Here is a 20,108-nt window from a genome sequence, read left to right as displayed (position 1 = left end):
CCTTTCCTGATTTTGCCTTTGTTTGTATGTCATGACTCTTATGATAAGATGATGGAGTACTCTGATCTCCATATCTAGATCATGGATTCTTGAAGACTCTTATGACACTTCCTAAGACATTAGATGGTGTACTTTTTTGAGGACAAGGATGCACCTTGTAAGTCTCAATCTCCTCATTGCCTACCACAGTATATGCTTTTGGTTAAATTTATAGATAGTTAAGCTGTGGCAAGTCCTAGCATCTGAATCCCATAGTGTTTTCAGTCTGTGTGGAGAACAAATATTTGAGTGTTTATCATGTGCTGGATGTTATGCTAACCTTGTAGGAATAAGATGTAGACACTTATGTCAAGGAACTTACCATCTAAAGGAAAGGCGTATACCTGCCACATCTTCTTTATCCATTCATCTGTCGATGGACACTTAGTTTGCTTCCATGTCCTGGCTATTGTAAATAGTGCTGTGGTGAATATTGTGGTACATGACTCTTTGAATTATGGTTTTCTCAGGGTATATGCCCAGTAGTGGGATTGCTGGGTCGTATGGTAGTTCTATTTGTAGTTTTTTAAGGAACCTCCATACTGTTCTCCATAGTGGCTGTATCAATTTACATTCCCACCAACAGTGCAAGAGGGTTCCCTTTTCTCCACACCCTCTCCAGCGTTTATTGTTTGCAGATTTTTTGATGATGGCCATTTGGACCAGTGTGAGGTGATACCTCATAGTAGTTTTGATTTGCATTTCTCTAATGATTAGTGATGTTGAGCATTCTTCCATGTGTTTGTTGGCAATCTGTATATCTTCTTTGGAGAAAGAAGATGTGGCACATATATACAATGGAATATTTCTCAGTCATAAAAAGAAACGAAATTGTGTTATTTGTAGTGAGGTGGATGGACCTAGAGTCTGCCATACAGAGTGAAGTAATTCAGAAAGAGAAAAACAAATACCTTATGCTAACACATATATACGAAATCTAAAAAAAAAAATGGTTATGAAGAACCTAGGGGCAGGACAGGAATAAACACGCAGACGTAGAGAATGGACTTGAGGACACTGGGAGGGGGAAGGGTAAGCTGGGACGAAATGAGAGGGTGGCGTGGACTTATATATACTACCATATGTAAAATAGATAGCTAGTGAGAAGCAGCCGCATAGCACAGGGAGATCAGCTCGGTGCTTTGTGACCACCTAGAAGGGTGGGATAGGGAGGGTGGGAGGGAGACGAGGGAAGAGATATGGGGATATATGTATATGTATAGCTGATTCACTTTGTTATAAAGCAGAAACTAACACGCCATTTTAAAGCAATTATACTCCAATAAAGATGTTAAAATAAATAAATAAATAAAGGCAAACGTAGAAAACAATGCAGTTTAGAGGGCAACGTGCTTTAGAAATAGAAGTGTGCAAAAAAAGTAAGCTCAGAAAGCAAAGAGATCCTATTTGGGAAACTGTTGGATTTGACTTTTGAGCTCAGTCTTTAAGAATGAGTCAGAGTTCACCAGATGGAGAAAGAGGAAAGGGCATTCTAGGCTATTGTGGTCATTGATTTTTAAACTTTTAATGTGTCTTGCAACTTAAAATATTACCACTAGAAAAGGGGGAACCCTTTTGCACCGTTGGTGGGAATGTATATTGATACAGCCACTGTGGAGAACAGTATGGAGTTTCCTTAAAAAACTAAAAGTAGAACTACCATACAACCTAGCAATCCCACTACCGGGCATATACCCTGAGAAAACCATACTTCAGAAAGAGTCATGTACCACAATATTCACCACAGCACTATTTACAATAGCCAGGGCACGGAAGCAACCTAAGTGTCCACCGACAGATGAATGGATAAAGAAGATGTGGCACATATATCCAATGGAATATTACTCAGCCACAAAAAGAAACAAAATTGAGTTATTTGTAGTGAGGTGGGGGGACCTAGAGTCTGTCATACAGAGTGAAGTAAGTCGGAAAGAGAAAAACGAATACCGTATGCTAACACATATATATGGAATCTAAAAAAAAGGTTCTGAAGAACCTAGGGTCAGGACAGGAATAAAGATGCAGACGTAGAGAATGGACTTGAGGACATGGGGAGGGGGAAGGGTAAGCTGGGACGAAGTGAGAGAGTAGCAATGACATATGCACACTACCAAATATAAAATAGATAGCTAGTGGGAAGCAGCCGCATAGCACAGAGAGATCAGCTCGGTGCTCTGTGACCATCTAGAGGGGTGGGGTAGGGAGGGTGGGAGGGAGGGAGACACAAGAGGGAGGAGATATGGGGATATATGTATATGTATAGCTGACTCACTTTGTTATACAGCAGAAACTTAATACAACATTTTAAAGCAATTATACTCCAATAAAGATGTTTTAAAAAAAAGCCAACTACACTTCAGTAAAAGAAAAGAAAAAGAAAAAAGAAAAAGTATTACCACTAATCCTGCCTATCTTTATGATACAAGAAAAATGGAATTCATGACAGTGTTGGGTTTTTTTCTTAGATAATCATCCCTTGGCAAGACTCCGTCACTTGTTCAGGATATTTATTACTTTCTTATTGCTTTCAATTAAAGATACTTCTTAGTATGGTATGCAAGGCCCCTTGTTACCCAGCTCTGGCCTATCTCACTAGCCATGTCTCCTGCAAGTTCCCCGACAGTATCATCCAGTCCCAAATCCCAGCATAGCATATGCTCCTGGTGGCTGAACCATTTGCTCCAACCTAAAACACTATATTCTTTCCTGCCCTGTAGATGTGACTAGGTTCTTTCCTCTTCCTGGAATGTCCTTCCCTCCGTCCCCACTTCCCCTTGTTTGATGGACTCTTCCCATCTGTGCCCACTCACACTCCCCTGCTCTCACATATACACACAGCATCAGCTCTTTGTGCCTCTAGTTGGAAGAATGATCCTTAGGGATGAGTGGAGGTCTTTGGACACGTGAGGGACTCCAGTGTTGAAGAGGTAGACTAGCTACTGCTGAGTGTGTACCCTTTTTTTTTTTTTTTCTCTCCACCAGTCATCAACAGCTTGGGTATTTGCAGTTGGCAGCCTTTGGGCTGAATTTGACCCCAAGACATGTTTTCTTTGATTTGCCTTTTTTCGGAGCACAGGCTCCGGACACGCAGGCTCAGCGGCCACGGCTCACGGGCCCAGCCGCTCCGCGGCATGTGGGATCTTCCCAGACTGGGGCACGAACCTGCATCCCCTGCATTGGCAGGTGGACTCCCAACCACTGCACCACCAGGGAAGCCCCCCTGCCATCTTTCAATGAGTCATCGGCATTTAAAACCTGGGATGCTTGACGTAACTCTGGCTTCTCTTGGGCAGTTGAAAGGTTTCTGCATGGAGTGAGTAGTGAAGCCCCTTCAGAGGGCACAGACCCTCTAGAGTTGTCTACAACATGCCGCTTCCCTTTAAATGAAGACACGTTTGCCATCTCTGGGTGTAACTGACTTGGGGTTGGTGTCAAGAGATGAGATATGGATGGAGGTTAAAGGGGCAGGAAATTTAGAAGTATCATGAAGGTGGTGACTCAGGTAAAACCCCATGGGTTTGGGCTGTATTGTTAAGGAGGTACCATCGGGTTGAGGCCCACTCTAAGAAGAAAAGGGAGAGATTTGGGAGTAGATGTTTCCGGGAGGTTGAAGGGTTGGTGCAGTGGGAGCCTGGGCCTGAGAGACCTGGAAGGAAGGCTGAACTATTGTGCTCAGAGACTAGGATATCTGACTTGATTTGAGATTGCTGTGGCTAGTAAAGTAAGTGGCTGAAGTGGAGGGGCAGCAAGGGTCACTGGACTCCAAAAGATCAAGCGAGGTCAGGATGTTGAAACTGCTTCCTCCACATAGACCCGGAAGCTTTATTATATATTTTATATATATATATCATTATATATATATATATAATATATATATTTATATATATCATTATATATTATAATATATATAATTATATATTTATATATATCATTATATATTATAATGATATATATAAAATAGCTAACAGGTGTTGAGGGCTTCTGTGTTCCAGGCACTATCCTGGGTGCTTTTCACATATCAGTTTATTTAATCCACACGGCAGTCCTGCGAGATATGGGTACTTTTATCACCCTCATCCTACATGCAGTACAAGTGAGGCTTAGAGGGGTGATGTGATGCCCAAGGCCGTACAGCTCCTCAGTGGCCAGAACTCAAACCCAAGACTGGCGGATGTCAGAGTACATTCTCTGAACCTCCACCCCCGTAGGAAATGGGCAGGAGACAGAGTCACAGAGAGGGAGGGCCTGCATGAGGGAGGAAAGCGACAGGTCTCCGTGGGCCTCCCTTCCACCCCAGGTGAAGGGTGAGTGTGGGGAAATTCATGGCCGCACTGTAAGGAAGTAGTGTTTTCAGGCGAGCCAGCTTAGGACAGATTTGAGTGGTGCGCTCTGACGATGTTCAGATGCTGAGAGAGGAAAGGGTGGGGAAGGCAGAGCCGTGGGCGTGGGAGTTTGAGTCCCTGGAAGCAGAGCGGTTCTCCGTGGGGATGTGCGTTCCCTCGAGGACGGGAGACCAGAGGACCTTGCACTTCGCACTGATGACAGGATGAGAGGTCTGGGAATCGACAGCCCACAGGGAGCCCGTGGACGTGTGCCGAGAGTCAGCTCTTTCAGCACCAGCTCAGGCTGTGGGCAGCTCCAAGGAGCTGAAGGAACGTTAGCCGCCCGGGCAGTGGAGGGTTTGTCCAGATTTTCAAATAGGAGGTTCAGTCCTGATGTCGTTCGTGTTTGTGCGTCACGTGCTCTGGGGAGGAGACGGAATAGTCCCCATCCGATTGTGTTCTGGTTTGTGATTATGCATATCTGACACCTCCCTAAACCAGGCTTCCTAAACGGAGGGTCAGGACTCCGTACATCCCCAGCCCTACCCAGCTGAGTGCCTACCACACGCACACACTCGGCAGATAGTTACAGGATCACTGCATGTTCACCAACAAGCTGATGCCACGTTCCGGAGCATCCATTTCTAATACGGTCGGCGAATCCAGCCCTGAAATGGAAACACCTGATGTTTCTCTGTTACAAGGTCCTCTCCCCACCAGACCCACTCCTCCTCCTTCTCAGAGTGCCACGTGCCGGTTTCCCCTCTTTCCTGCTTTTCCTGCTTGGGTCTCCATGTGCCTCTCCTGTCCCCTTCTGCGGCCGTCCTGCCCACCATGGGAGCATATGCCAGTGTCTCTCCCCCAGGCCTGGGGAGGTGAAGGCAGAGAGCCTACCTGTCCTGGGATGTGGTTGTTATCAGCTTGTTGGGTTGAACTGAGTGCAGTTCAGGATGCCTGCCAGATCCCAGCTCTCACAGTTCAACAGGGGCACGGGCCCTGGGGGTGCTTCCCAGCTGTGTGTCTGTGCCCCGGCTCCCTTGCAGGAGGGAGTCTCTTGGAACTGCCCCAACTCTCCTATTCTTTAAGCAGTCATGCGGAGGCGGTAACCGATGTGAAGTGCCCTTGCTTTCTCCTGACCTCACCTGCTTACTGGGGGGCTTGACTCCGCAAGATAATTTATAGATCTTCCAGGAACCATGCGGGCCCACTGCCTCAGTTTTCTTACAACTTATACCACTTTTCTCTCAAACCTAGCACCTAAGGATAAGTTTCCTGAGCCACAGGCCAGCCTTGAGGATCCAGCCATAATCATCCGCTCCTTGAGAAAGCTGGGAGGAGGGCAGCTAAAGTGACTACGTCATTAAGGGCTTACAGTGGACTTTATCATTATTGCCAATACTGCCTAGTAAGAAATGCAGAGGAATACCTTACCTACCTGCCCTCAATTGATACCGTCCCTATACTGGAGCATATCCTTCAGTTGCTCCCTGCAGAAAAAAGCAAAACATGACAATAGCAACCAAAAATGCAGAGTGAGTTTGCTGTTGTCACTGAAGGGAAAGTGGTGAAGAACATGGGGTTTCTGGTTTTACAGGTGAAAAGAGTGGGGAGGCTTCTGGAAGGAGGCACATGTGATCCTTAGAGCTGGGTTGTGTGCTTGCTGCTGCAACTAAGGCACATGCCTAACCCCCTGGGTGGTGGAAACGTAAGGCATCCCAGGAGGAATGAGCAGGAGAAAGGGTGAAGGAGGGTTTGTTACTTAGCAGTAAATCTTACAGTGAGGCAGGAGAAACACGGTGGTCCTAAGAAACTTCCATAGGGAGGAGTGCATGCAGTATGCCATCAGGATAGTTGTACCCTCAGGTGGGAAACCCATTTCTTTCTGGATGTTTTATTTGCAGTCTTCTTTTCTTTAACATACCTAGAAAGAGGTAAGAAATTTAATCCGTAGAAAGATAGTCCGTCAGATTTAATTAAAGTTGAAAATACTTTTTATAGGATAAGAATATGTTTTAGGGCTTCCCTGGTGGCGCAGTGGTTGAGAGTCCGCCTGCCGATGCAGGGGACACGGGTTCGTGCCCCGGTCCGGGAAGATCCCACATGCCGCGGAGCGGCTGGGCCCGTGAGCCATGGCCGTGGAGCCAGAGGCCACTACAGTGAGAGGCCCGTATACCGCAAAAAAAAAAAAAAAAAAAAAAAAAAAATATATGTTTTATGTGTCATTGTAACTTCCTTTGCTCACAGTTTCATTGTTACCCTGTGTGGAATCCTAGTAGTACACCGTGCTCTGCCCTTTTAATTCCACATTTGCTCTCGTGTAAAGGGAGCCTTCCTTCCCACCTGAATAGAGTTGTTTTTGACTTATGGACAGTGATTCTCCCCTTTCAAAGGGCTCAACACTCAGTTTGGATGTGGAATAAATGCAGAGCTGGGAGACATGTTTGCAGGGGCCTCGCTGAGTTGTTTTCCCTCCAGGAAGGGGCAGGGAATAAGGATCTGCTGGGGGAAGATGCGGAGTCTGACAGTTTGCTGCTTTGCCCAGTGGTGGCGGGAGTGACAAAGAGGATTCCTCTCCCCACGGTGTCTTCTTCTAACTCCTCATCGTTTAGCATCCTTTACAGTTTCTCTAGTCACTCTGGTGAAACAAACTGTTGATTCTTCAACTTGTTGAGTATATTGTTTCTTTTCCTGCATTCCCCTCCGAAACAAAACAAAACACCGTCAGAGATAAAGGCCCATTTTGAGCCGGGCCTGAAGGTTGAGGTGCTTGGTAAGGAGGAGGTGGGTGTGGAAGGGCGAGATGCTGATGTGCTCCAAGGACAGGGTGCAAGCGAGGAGAAGCTGCAGAAGGGGATGAGCCGGGATCAGGCTGTGGCAGTGAGGGGAATGACAGTAATGGAATCACAGGATTTTGTAGCTTGGAGAAAGCTCATTAAGGCTCCAGCCATCTTGTATTATGGACAAAAAAACTGAGCATCCCAGAGTTCAAGTGGTTTGCTATCAGTCATCCATTTTCTGGCAGATGATGGATGGTATTGGATAGTAAATAAAGTTACTGTTTTCTTCACTCTGTGTGTCTCTCACTCATAGGCAACTGTATTCAGGCAGGAGCAAGTGCTACTAATCAAAATGTGCTACTCTAATTAAAATGATAAAACTAGTTGTACATAGTTTTTTCCAATGGAAAGTGCACATTAAACTGTGGTGATTGAGACACTGCACCTTTAGGAGCAAGTTCAGAAAGTGGGTCCTAGATTCCCTCCAGTGGAGTCTCCTGGAGAGCTTATTATACAGGCAGATTCTGGAGCCCTGCCCCACACTCTGAGAAACAGTCCTTGACTGTGGTACCCTGGTATCTGCGTTCTAAACAAATTCCATAGTCTTTCCCTCCACAGACTGATTTTGAAAAGCACTGCATCAATTAGCCCTGAGTTTAAAATTTATAAACATAAAAACTGTAAAAACAATGCATGGCCTAACCTCTGACTTACTAGCCATGAAAAAAAAAATGTTTATTCTAGATTATTGTTTGGATGTCTTTATGTCATTCATTTTTTCATTTACAAGACAAATAAGACATTCCCGTGCACTAGGGGAATTCACGGGAGAAACAGTAGGATTTTCACTTCATAGGAGGAACAGGTCCCTTCCAAGAGGAGAGAAAACTAATCCTGGTTGCTTTTTTGTTCACAGAAAGCCTTGTAGGGCGGTGGCCTTAAGGCTGTGTGCAATTCACCTGAAGCAAAAGAGAGGCAGGGATTTGAGGCGGAGTGGACGCTGTGCTGTGGCTCTGAGTGACGGCAGTGGACGCTGCAGTGCGGCAGTGAGTGACGGCAGTGGATGCTGCACTGCGTCAGTGAGTGACGGGAGTTGACTGCGTGACGGCAGTGGACGGTACACTGCGGCAGTGAGTGATTGCAGTGGACCGTACACTGCGGCAGTGAGTGACCGCGGTGGACGGTACGCTGCGGCAGTGAGTGATCGCAGTGGACAGTATACTGCGGCAGTGAGTGATCGCAGTGGGCGCTGCACTGCGCCAGTGAGTGACCGCAGTGGGCGCTGCACTGCACCAGTGAGTGACGGGAGTGGACTCTGCGTGACGGCAGTGCACAGTATACTGCGGCAGTCAGTGACGCGAGTGGACGCTGCACTGCGGCACAGAGTGACAGGAGTGCACTCTGAGTGACGGCAGTGGACTCTGCACTGCGGCAGTGTGTGACAGCAGTGGACGCTGCACTGCGGCAGTGAGTGACGCGAGTGCACGCTGCACTGCGGCAGTGAGTGACGGGAGTGGACGCTGCACTGCAGCAGTGTGTGACGGGAGTGGATGCTGCGCTGCGGCAGTGAGTGACAGAAGTGGACTCTCAGTTACAGTAGTGGACGCTGCACTGTGGCAGTTAGTGACGCGAGTGGATGCTGCACTGCGGCGCTAAGTGACGCGAATGGACCCTGCGCTGCAGCAGTGAGTGACGGGAATGGATGCTGAGTGACGGGAGTGGACGCTGAGTGACGAGAGTAGACATGCTATGCTGCAGCGCTGAGTGACGGGAGTGTACTCTGAGTGACGGGAGTGGACGCTGCGCTGCGGCTCTGAGTGACGGCCGTGGACGCTGAGTGATGGTAGTGGATGCTGCACTGTGGCGCTGAGTGACGGGAGTGGACGCTGCGCTGCGGCAGTGAGTGACGGGTATGGACGCTGAGTGACGGGAGTGGACGCTGCGCTGTGGCGCTGAGTGACTGGAGTGGGCGCTGAGTGACGGGAGTGGACGCTGCGCTGTGGAAGTGAGTGACGGGAGTGGATACTGAGTGACGGGCGTGGATGCTGCGCTGCAGTAGTGAGTGGCGGGAGTGGACGCTGAGTGATGGGAGTGGGTGTAGGAGTTCAGTGAATGGCAGATTGCTATTGTTACGTGTGCAGGAGCACGTAGAGGGGCCGGTAGAATGTGGAAGCTAGAGGAGAAGTAGAGCCCAGACTTGGGAGCACCTTGTAAGCTGTGCTAGGACTCTGGGACTGTCTGTGTAGACCAGGAAACAAACGACCGGGAGGGAATGCAAGAGTGTGCACTGCCTTTGAGCCCGCAGAGCCAGCCAGCGTGGTCCTCCTAAGGAGGGGAGTGCCCTCTAGGGGCTTAGATGATTTTTCTGAGTGCTGTTCATCTTTGTACTCTGCCACCCACATGCCCACTAAGCTGAATCCATTACCTACTGGAGAGAGAAAAAAAGACAGCTTCACCAACCTACTTGGCTGCAGCCTGTGGTTACACTATGCAGACATTTATTGGTTTGGTACCTTGATTGATGATTATCTTAATACTGTGAATAACATTAAAAGCTTTATTTTTCAGGTAAATGGCAAATACAAGTTGCTTCTTGTTGGAGGTTGAAAAGCCCTTAGCCCATGATTCTGTTTATGTGAACTGACCAAAATAGATAGGTCCCTAGAGAAAGAACAAAGGTTCATGGTTGCCAGGGGCTGGGAGAGGAGAAATGGGAAGTACAGGGTTTCTTTATGAGATGATGAAAATGTTCTAAAATTAGGTAGCGGTGATGGTAGCATAACCCTGTGAATATAAAGACCATTGAATTGTATACTTTAAAAGGGTGAATTTCACAGTATGTGAATTGTCTCTCAGTAAAACTGTTATTTTATTTATTTGCTTTCTTTAAAAACCCTTAGCACTTCTGCTCCAGGTGTCCTAAGAGAAGTATGGTATTTGGGGTTTCAGAGAGAAGCTATTATCTGAGGTTGGCCTGGAAAGACAGATAGTATCTAATCTAGACAGACAGCTGGAGATGAGGGCTAGATAAGGAATGTTCAGGAGAGAAGGGTGAGCAGTGGAAAAACAGCAAAGGGAGGGCTTGTTTGGAGAATAGAAGGTGACTGTAGCATCAGGAGAATGAAGAGAAATACTGTGAGATTGAATTCGAATAAAGATCTGTGGACTTGAGAGTGTTGAATGCTAGGCTGAGAAGTTGATCAGTTAAATGAAGAGTAACTGAATGTTTTTGGCTACAGAAGTACAGGAACTGAGCCATAGGATGGGCGTGGCATGAACTGAGAGAAGGGGAGACTTTGGTGAGAGGAGACCAGGTCGGAACCTAGAAGTTGGAGGAGGGAAGGTTTTAGAAGTGAGGGGTAAGTGTGGACATCGATTTACTCATGAGTTAGTTAGTCTGTTTCCTCAGCCACGAATCCACATGTTTTCTCCATTCTATTGCTTGCTCTTTATCCAGGCACTGGGGTAAAGGGTAAGAGGGAGATTGGGAGGAGGGGCCAAAAAAGGAATAAGAATGAAGAGAAAAGGTGATGAGGGCAAGATTCTGTTGGAGTGCTTCCGTTGTTCCGTAATTCAGTGACTCACTACAAGAAGGCTCTGGGCTCTTCTAGTGGGACATACAGGATAGGGAACCTTGTTTGATTTTGATTTATTATGTATAGACATAGTAAATTTCCTTGGCAAATAAGGGTCCTGATGAGGCCCCCGTTTGTTACCTGAGAGTGTGTTTAGAGGTATCTGTCAGAAAGTAGCTCACATGAGTGGTATTATGTTGAACTCTGTGAAATTGCTTTCTGACTATTTTTGATCTACAAAGAAAGCCGTTTCGTGAAGTCTCAACCTAATAGACACTTGTTTGATAGCTATCTGATGTGAGCCCAGATTTTAACCTTTTCTGATTCCTTCATAAGTTCCTTCTTTATTAAGGTGCTAATGGTCTTGAACATCTGCTAGTCTCAGGGTCGGGGAAGCTGTGAAGAATGAAAAGGTGGCAGTAAGTAGGGAGGGCTTTCCAAGGGGCTGGTAGAGAAGGCAAAGGAGCTGGGAGCAAGACTGCCGGTGAAAACCAGGGCATCTGAATCCTTGGATCTTTAGTGTGCAGTTATTCTGGGTTTAGAAATAAAATTTCAACCTAAAGGATTTTCCTTTCCTAAGTGGGTCACTAGGCAGTTGTGCGGTTTTAGATCTTCTGCAACATGCTGGAGACAACCTGTATGGGTCTCTAAGAAAACAAGAGAGGTGTTCAAACGTTGGGAAATAGATCAAATGTAAAAAGCGGGAAAAAAGGGCAAACTTAGTCATGGTTTTCAGCTTGGTGTGATTTCTGTCGGCCCAGCAGAAAGCCTGGCACGCAAGTGCACACACGTGTTGAGGAAAGGTCTCTGAAGGGTTGAAAGGCATCAGAGGAGGTATTTATTGGTTGATCGTACACTCCCTGGTGTTTAACCTAAAGTAATTTCCTAGAACACATCAGTGGGAGAGAAGGGGAATTCCCAAAGATGTGGGAAAAGGTTAGTCAGCTATTTTTGTAGGATGCTTTCATTGTAATGACATCCAGATATTGTGATCAGGGTGGGACCTCTCAGTACTCTACCCCCATTAATCTGTAAACTCTGAAGACTTTAAGTTGTACAGTGTCAAGTGCAATAAGTGTAAATGAGCTATTGTTACTGTAATGTCACAGGGATATGATCATCTGCTTAAAACTGCAGTGCTTAGGCACATAAAAATGAGAGACTGTGGGATAACCTTACCAGGGACTAAAAGCTCAGTTCATATTTACTCAGCTGTAGAAGGTGATTGTCCTGTAGGAATAGAGATTATGAGCTCCCGGCTTTGCTCACACAAAACAGCCAAACAATTATTTTAAACCATAGTCAGAAATACCATTGTAGCAAAACTTTAATTACCTAACACCCTCTTCTCCAATATAATCCATATACAACCATCTCCCCACATGGAAGAAGCCTGAGAGGGGATATTCACACCTTTCCAGTGGCTTTAGTGGTGTTTTGTGCAAATTTTAACTTAATTCGTTTCCTTTTTAGTTCCACAGTTAACTATAAATGTCATTAAACCTCTAGGCCTGATTATGGAAGTACTTGTGGACAATAATCATATTTTAATTTATGAAAGATCCAAAGAAAAATAGGAGAATGAAACAATCAAATAAGAAGAGGGAAAAAACAGAATTAATGTGCTAATGGTTCTTCCCTGCTGGAAATGTTACCCTCCCCTGATCTTGGCTTCTCTGGTACATAAATACCCACATACTTCTGGCAAGGATGTCTCTTTTTTAGGATGTCTTCCTTTCACTCCTGCCAGCCTGGGAACTCCCTTAGTCATCCTCTCTACCCTCTGACCCACGCTTCCATTGCCAGGGGAGTCCCAGGGCAGAGCCTAGCTGCTCCTTCCTTGTATTAGTTACATCCTGACACCCTGCTGCCCTGAGCTTCTCATTTCCTGCCTCTTATTTCATTACAACACATCAACATCAGGCAGTTGACAATATCTTTTTCTCCTCTTATATTTACCTGCCTCTTATTTTCCTATGGTCAGGCAAGTTTGGCAGCAGAGTTGAAGTGAAGGATGAGAGCCACAGAGGTAGTTTGCATTCAGAGAAATGCACACATGCAGCTTAGAAAATCCGAAACATTAAGACTTTCAGCTTCCAGATAGCTGTCACAAACTCCATTTGCTAAAGCTTACGCCCTTTAATTATAAAGCTTCTCGGTCTTCAGTCAGAATCTATTTCTTTTATTATACACTACACAATTATAAATTAATTAATGTAGCTCCAGAGGAGGATGCTACTAGACACAATCACAAAGATTTAAAAAAAAAAAAAAAAAAAAGCCAAAACTAATAGCCTGTTAGTTGAAAGAAGGGTCAGAAAATTTACTGGAAAACACCTAAAGGTCAACAGCAACCAAGCAGCAACATAGAATCATTTAACGCAGGAACATCATTCTGTGTCAGACCGTGCAAGCATCACTGATGTCTGGAGTAACAGGATAATGTATGCATGTAAAGATGGCCCTGAGTCATCAAGAAAATGTTTGTTACGCTCAATACCAGTCTGGTGAAGTAAGAAATGAAGTAATGCATTTTAGGAATATTTCTGTCAAAATGGCTAACGTTAAATATCTGGGTATATACTAAGGAGATGAGCCTTAGTTATTTGGAATGCCAATTATGTTAGGACCCGCTCCCCATTCCCCAGCGACACCAGATAAACAGGACAGTGTCATAGAGAGGGGTGAATAGTTTTCCACAGCCACTTTGTTTGTGGTCTCCCGACGTCTATGTTGTTGTTTATTCATGGGGTTTTCCTTCCCTTTTCTTTGGTTTCAGATGCGAGTGTCTCTCTGGCTTATGTGGTTTCCCCGTGTGTGAGGTGGGATCCACTCCCCGCATAGTCTCTCGTGGAGATGGGACACCTGGAAAGTGCTGTGATGTCTTTGAATGTGTTAATGGTACGTGGTGTTTCTCTTGTTCTCAGAGAGTGTACATTTGTGCAGGAGGAGGAGGGAGGGTTCAATCTAGCTGTTTCTGTCTTTTAAAAGGCAGAGAATATACTCAGGGACTTGATGAAACTCAGAAAGAATATTTGTTTAAGATCCCACTAGGCAGCAGAGAAAGTTAGGAAAAGAATCATCATCCCAGCCATTAGAAAGAGCATTTTGGAAGTGTAATCACAGACTGCATGTAGCCGTCATATTCTGCTGTGTTTCAGTAGTTCAGAAATTTTAGGATTGCAAGAAAAGGATCATGGAAAATGTGGTCGTATCCCTCCTATCATTCAAAATCTCATTGCATTATTGTCAGAGGTAATCTTTGTAACTAACACCACATTGGAGTGTCCACAGTTTGAAAGAGGAGAGACACTGTTCCTCTAGTTGAGCATTTTCCTACTTAGAGGAAACACCTCTGGCCATTACTTGGTCAGTAGTATTGGCCTAGTTGGAGCTGGAACCTTGTGAACCAGAAAAACGATCCTTCAGTCATAAGATTACTTCACATAGAATCCACCTTTCTCCCTCAGTGTGTGTGGTGAACTGACGTTTATTGAATTTAGATGCTAGAAGGGAGGAGAGACTAAAACATGTCCCTCCATCGGAATTTTCAGAAGAAAAACAAAGAATAAACTCAAGCAAATGAACTGTCAGTGATTTTAGAGAACATTATTTAGTCAACACCTAGACACACAAGGAAAATTATTTTGGATTTGGACAAATATAACAAAATTACGCATATAGAAGCGTCCATATTTGCCGTCTACAAGAAATCGGGGCTCAGAAGATTTTCTGTCCTCCTCCCAAGCTGCCCCTCCCCCACAAGAAAAGGTTATATTAAAGTCCAGACCTGTTTCACCAAGTCCTGTAGTTTTTAGTCCAGTGGCTGCGTATTCTGTTTTGTTTTGCTTTGCTTTGCTTCAAAGAAGCACTTGTAGTATGGTTTTGTGGTTAAAAAAGAACATAGACTACAACTAAATGACTTCAGTTTGAGAACTAGTTCCTCCACTTAGTAGCTGTGTAACTTCGGGCATCCCTTGGTCTCCCTGGGCCTCAGTTGCCACATCTGTCAAATGGAGCGAATAACAGTAAATTAAATGAGGTTTTATATGTGAAGCACTTGAAATTGTGCCTCAAGAGCAAACAGTCTTTATAATTTTGTGTGCCCACCTCCTGTTCATATCCAAAGATGCTGTTCTGGACATTGCAGGGGGATGGAGAAGGTGAGGGGAGGCTCCTGACTTAAAGACCTTTATAAATACAAGCATGCAGGGAGAGGTGCAGGAAAAGTTCCATGTGCACAAATCTCTTCTCAGTGCTTCTCCCCGCCCGTATTATTATCCAGCCGGTAGTAATGTCTGTTAACCACCAGCAAATGGCCAAGCCTCTGGTACTGCTAAAGTTAGTTGATTGTAGGTGACATTTTGTGAATATTTAACTTGTACCATTGAGACAGAAATAGTGGGTCTTTGTCCTGGGCTCCCAGCATCTCAGATGTGCTTCCTTCCAGTATTCATCCCTCTGCATGTCTGTCTCTCATGCTAGACTCTGAACTGCCAGAGAACAGAGAATCTACCCTTGTGTCTGTGTTATTAGCACATTGCCTGCCTCTCAGAGTGCACCCAGGTTCTGATGGGTAGTTGCGTGGGTGAGTGAGCAAGTGATCTGATTCATATCATCTTAGTTCCCTCTAGAGTGGCTGTTAATTATCAGGCTATAGAGGGCTTACTTTGTGGGACTTGGCCATCTTTTACCACCCTGCACTTTAATCTTAGGTCTCTTGTCCCCAGGAAATATCACCTCTAGAAATACAGTTTGCCGTTGTATCCTCTGGGTGAGGAAGAGGAGTGCCTTTCTTCTTCCCTTGTTTCTTGATTATAGAAACCCAAGTGTCATGACTTTCTCATCAGGACATTAACTTTACATTTCTCCCCAGTGTGATACGGTTTGGACAGCTGATAACTGTCCCCCCGCCCCCTCAGTGGCCTTGCCCCCATTTATAGAGCCCTGACTTCAGGAACAGGACTTGCCTTCACCTGTGAGAAAATGTTGAGATGACAGAGCAGTCACAGGATTTCTGGTGTTTGCCTCTTTCTTGCCACCATAAATTGGTTGGGTGATCTTTGCTTTATTTCGTGTCCTGCTACAGTGTGTCTATTTCTTTTTTTTTTTTTTTTTTTTGTGGTATGCGGGCCTCTCACTGTTGTGGCCTCTCCCATTGCGGAGCACAGGCTCAGCGGCCATGGCTCACAGGCCCAACTGCTCTGCAGCATGTGGGATCTTCCCGGACCAGGGCACGAACCCGCGTCCCCTGCATCGGCAGGCGGACCTTCAACCACTGCGCCACAAGGGAAGCCCTCTATTTCTATATTAGTCATTCAATTGTAGATGAGACTAGAAACTAGTCCTCTGAAGACTCAAAATCCCACAGAATAGTGTTTATGGAATTCTGTCTCAAAGCCTGTATTTCACTTTTTTTGTCATATACATACACACATACACACACCTCCCCTCCACACATACACATATTCGTATGTAAGTGTATGTGTTTGTTTGTTTATTTGGCAGCTGGTGCCCTGGGAAAATCTTACTGTTGTCATAAGGTCACCATTAGAGGATACTACATATCAAAAATTCATTATCATTGCCCAGATGAGCAGAGGTCTATTTTATATATACATATTTTTTAAAGCCATATATATACATGGCTTTACATATATTAATGAGAAACGAGACTCAGAACCGTAGAGTTGTATGTAAAAGTTGAAAATGAAAAGCAAAAAGAAAGTGCCTACAGGTATGCAGGCCGTAGCATCTGTCTATTTAATTGTTGGAGTTAGGCCCCCAGCGTCCTGGCCATCAAAGCGAAAAAGGAGATAGAATCACATCTGCAGTTCTTATTTTTAGAGACAAGAAGCCCGCTGAACAGGGCAACACTCTGCTCATATGGAAGCTTGAAAAGAGAGTGCTGGATGACAGTAGATCCTATCCTTAGTTGCTTTAATTCCTTAAATGCAGAAACAGATTTCCTCTGGCTACTCTTTTCAATAAAAAGCAAAAACAAAATATTAAAATACACCTCAGCGAAAGCAGTTTTCAGAGGTGAGTTTGACACCCAGCTGGAACCTGGGTGCTTAGAGGACTATTTATTGATTTTTGAGAAACCCCCAATCATGTAGGAACACATAGGAATAGATCTGGGAACCCCAGTTCAGGAGACAGTGGGTTGCATGTTAACTAACCCCATGTGCAGAAACATAGATGGCCTGCCAGCACTCAGCTCCTAAGCTGCCATCCAGGTGATCCATATGCTTACATTATTTTTTTAAATATCCGCTGGGTGAGGAAGAGGAGTTTTTTTAAGGTAAGCGTTACAGTGAACACAGAAAGTTAAAAAATATTCACAGAGAATTCAAGAACTCTTGAGTTTTGAAAACATTAGCATAGATGGAGAGAACATTCTCCATAAATATTCATTCTCTTTTCTGTTGGGTTTGGTTTTATTTCGGGGGGGAGGATGGGAGAGTTGCCCATCGAATTGTTATGGTCTGTGACTGAGGGCCGAAAGGAGGACCTGTGAGGTATTGGTTGAATGAGAACCCTGTTGTTTAGAAACCAAAGGAACAGGTGGTATGATTGAGCTCCTTTTGTGTAGGCTTAGAAGACATCAGTATCATCCCCTAGAAGTATGACCTCCACAGCAGTGTTGAATAATCCCAGGTCTTCTTCAAGAAACAGTTCTGTGTCTGCTGCTGCCCATAAGCAAAACTTTTGTCATTAGTCAGCTGGAGCTGAGTGATGGCCTCTACTTTTAGATGGACATGTGTTCTCCATTTGGTTACAGTACACCCTATTGCCTTACACTGGCCCAGCTCGCTCATTTCTAGAGGCATTTGGGTTTGAATAGGGAAGTCATCCATGTACAGAATATGGAAACAGTCATTTGGTTGCTTAGATATGATCAGCTGTCCAATGTACATGCACAAAAATCCAAACTAGAACATCATGGTTTGAGTGTTGGTAGCCACTGACTGACTCTTCCAGCGTCAGACACACGTGTCAAATCCATCAGTCACAGGAGAGCCATACCCAAAGTCAGCTTGCTCCTCATGTAAAATTTGGGCCTAGAAAACTAAGACCTGCAGTTTGTTAAGAAAATTAGTACAAAAATTTCTAATGATAACCCATTGTCTGTTTAGCAATAATACTCAGTAATATTTCTAGGGACATAATGTCTACCTCTACAGTGATGGAGAGAATATGGCACTTTGAAAGAAATATTCCACTGAGTATGCATTTATTGAGCATCTGTGGTGTTCCTGGGGTCTTATCAAGCTAATTTTGCTTAGGAGTGATACAGTCTTTTGCAGTCCTATTTTGTAAGTATGGTTCCCCTTCCCTTATCCTGAAGTAGTACCTGCCTGCTATTCTCTAGCACACACACCCTGCATTCCCCCCCACCCCCCATAGAAAAGGTGTTTTCCTCCTTCAGCTATCTGGAAGCTCATGTACCCTGTCTTTGTGATTACATCAGTTTGTTGCTGATTTATGGAGAAATTTTCAGACATTTCTCATCTGTCATACAGTTGTCTCTCTTTTGACTTCTTAAGTCTGCCCACTTGCTTCCTATACAGCTTACCCCCAGTGAAAGGAGACCAGAGGCAAGACAGCCATTTCCTACTGAGATATTAAAGAGAAAAAGCAACAGGAGTATATATACCTATTTGGTTTTTTTTTCCATTTTCACATTTGATGTGAAGTTCTACATTTTAGTCATTTCCTTTGCTAAAATTATATACCTATCACCCTCTGCCAATCAGTGTAATTTGGCAGGCAGTAGAAGTTATTAACAGTCTATAAGGTTCCTTTTCAGGAGTTCTGGAATATGTTAAAGAGGGAGGAGAGGGCTTCCCTGGTGGCGCAGTGGTTGAGAATCCGCCTGCCGATGCAGGAGACACGGGTTCGTGCCCTGGTCCGGGAAGATCCCACATGCTGCGGAGCGGCTGGGCCCGTGAGCCATGGCCGCTGGGCCTGCGCGTCCGGAGCCTGTGCTCCGCAACGGGAGAGGCCACAACAGTGAGAGGCCCGCGTACCGCAAAAAAAAAAAAAAAAAAAAAAAAAAAAAAAAAGAGGGAGGAGAATATTCCAGAACTGAGAAACATAAAATTTAATTTGGCAGACACAATATGCAAAAATACCTAAAAAGACACTTTTGTGTATCTCAATGCATGTGCACTTTTATGCATTGATAAGTACAAGTTGCACAGTATATTATTTTATTTGTAATATTATTCTTTTCTCTGTCCATGGAAAATGTCCTCTTATAGAGGCAGTGGTAAACTCCATACAGTTCTAAGATTCACATGTATCCCCAGCAGGTGAAGAAGTAATTGGTCATTGCTCCTCAAAGACCACTGCCAGCCATTTTAAAAATATTAATTTATTTATTTATCTATTTTTGCTGTGTTGGGTCTTCGTTTCTGTGCGAGGGCTTTCTCTAGTTGTGGCAAGTGGGGGCCACTCACTATTGCGGCCTCTCTTGTTGCAGAGCGCAGGCTCAGTAGTTGTGGCTCATGGGCGTAGTTGCTCCGCAGCATGTGGGATCCTCTCAGACCAGGGCTCGAACCCGTGTCCCCCGCATTAGCAGGCAGATTCTCAACCACTGTGCCACCAGGGAAGCCCTCACTGCCAGCCATTTCTATCATGCATTTTTCTGAAGAGCTTCTATAAATTTGTCTCCCTCTCAAATAGGGATTTCATTATGTCGTGTGATTTTTTTTTTTTTTTTTAATCCTAAAGAATCGATTGTGTTTTCAAGGCTGTGTTTTCTGGGACTCTCCATCTCTCTAAATTCCATTCCCTTGCTCTGCTAGTGAAATGTAACTCTTGTCAATCCCATCCCCTCCCACTCACGTTTCTGCACAACCCACCGTAAAAGCGAGTTCATCTGGAGCTGCTTTATTCATAACCATAGCCTTCCCTTCTCACTCCTTCAAATCTCACACCAAGATTTGTGGTTTCACCCAGATGGTAGCTGTGGTTGATTAAGGCAAATAAGTATTGATAATTAATATTAATTGGTTTCTAAAATACTTTTTTTTCTTCAGTTTGAATGGAAGCTCAGCATTTTGTTAGAATGCAGTATTTTGCCTCCTTCCACAGCATGCAAATTTGATTGATAAAAAGCGCTCTATTTTCTACACTTTAGAACTTGTGGTCCAGCTGCCCAGTTTCTTCCAATCCCAGCTCAGTTCAGTATGGTGTAATAAGTTCTGAGCTGTAATAAGATGATACTTTCTGACATGAGTTTTCTGAAAAATGAAATAGTATATCCAGCCAACACTAGGGAAGAGGTTCAGACATGCACATTTACTGCCTGTGTACACACAGCTCATCTCACACTAGTTATGTGACTTTAGGCAAGTTACCTGATCTCCTTAAATTTCATTTTCCTC

The 20,108-nt window shown here is 44.7% G+C and overlaps 1 protein-coding gene across 8 annotated transcripts in view; it reads left to right on the top strand.

Annotated features, from left to right (window-relative positions):
* CRIM1 (cysteine rich transmembrane BMP regulator 1) overlaps positions 1-20,108 on the top strand; it is a 211,980-nt gene that overhangs the window by 108,553 nt on the left and 83,319 nt on the right. For all 8 annotated transcript variants that reach the window (XM_067007818.1, XM_067007816.1, XM_067007817.1 and 5 more), the window contains one exon: positions 13,493-13,614. In XM_067007818.1, coding sequence (XP_066863919.1) covers positions 13,493-13,614 — 122 coding nt within the window. The remainder of the gene's footprint in view (positions 1-13,492; positions 13,615-20,108) is intronic.

Source organism: Kogia breviceps, chromosome 11 (genome assembly GCF_026419965.1).
Source record: "Kogia breviceps isolate mKogBre1 chromosome 11, mKogBre1 haplotype 1, whole genome shotgun sequence".
Lineage (NCBI taxonomy): Eukaryota > Metazoa > Chordata > Mammalia > Artiodactyla > Physeteridae > Kogia > Kogia breviceps.
Note: the sequence above shows the minus strand (reverse complement) of the source record. Positions and strands in the feature narration are given on the sequence as shown.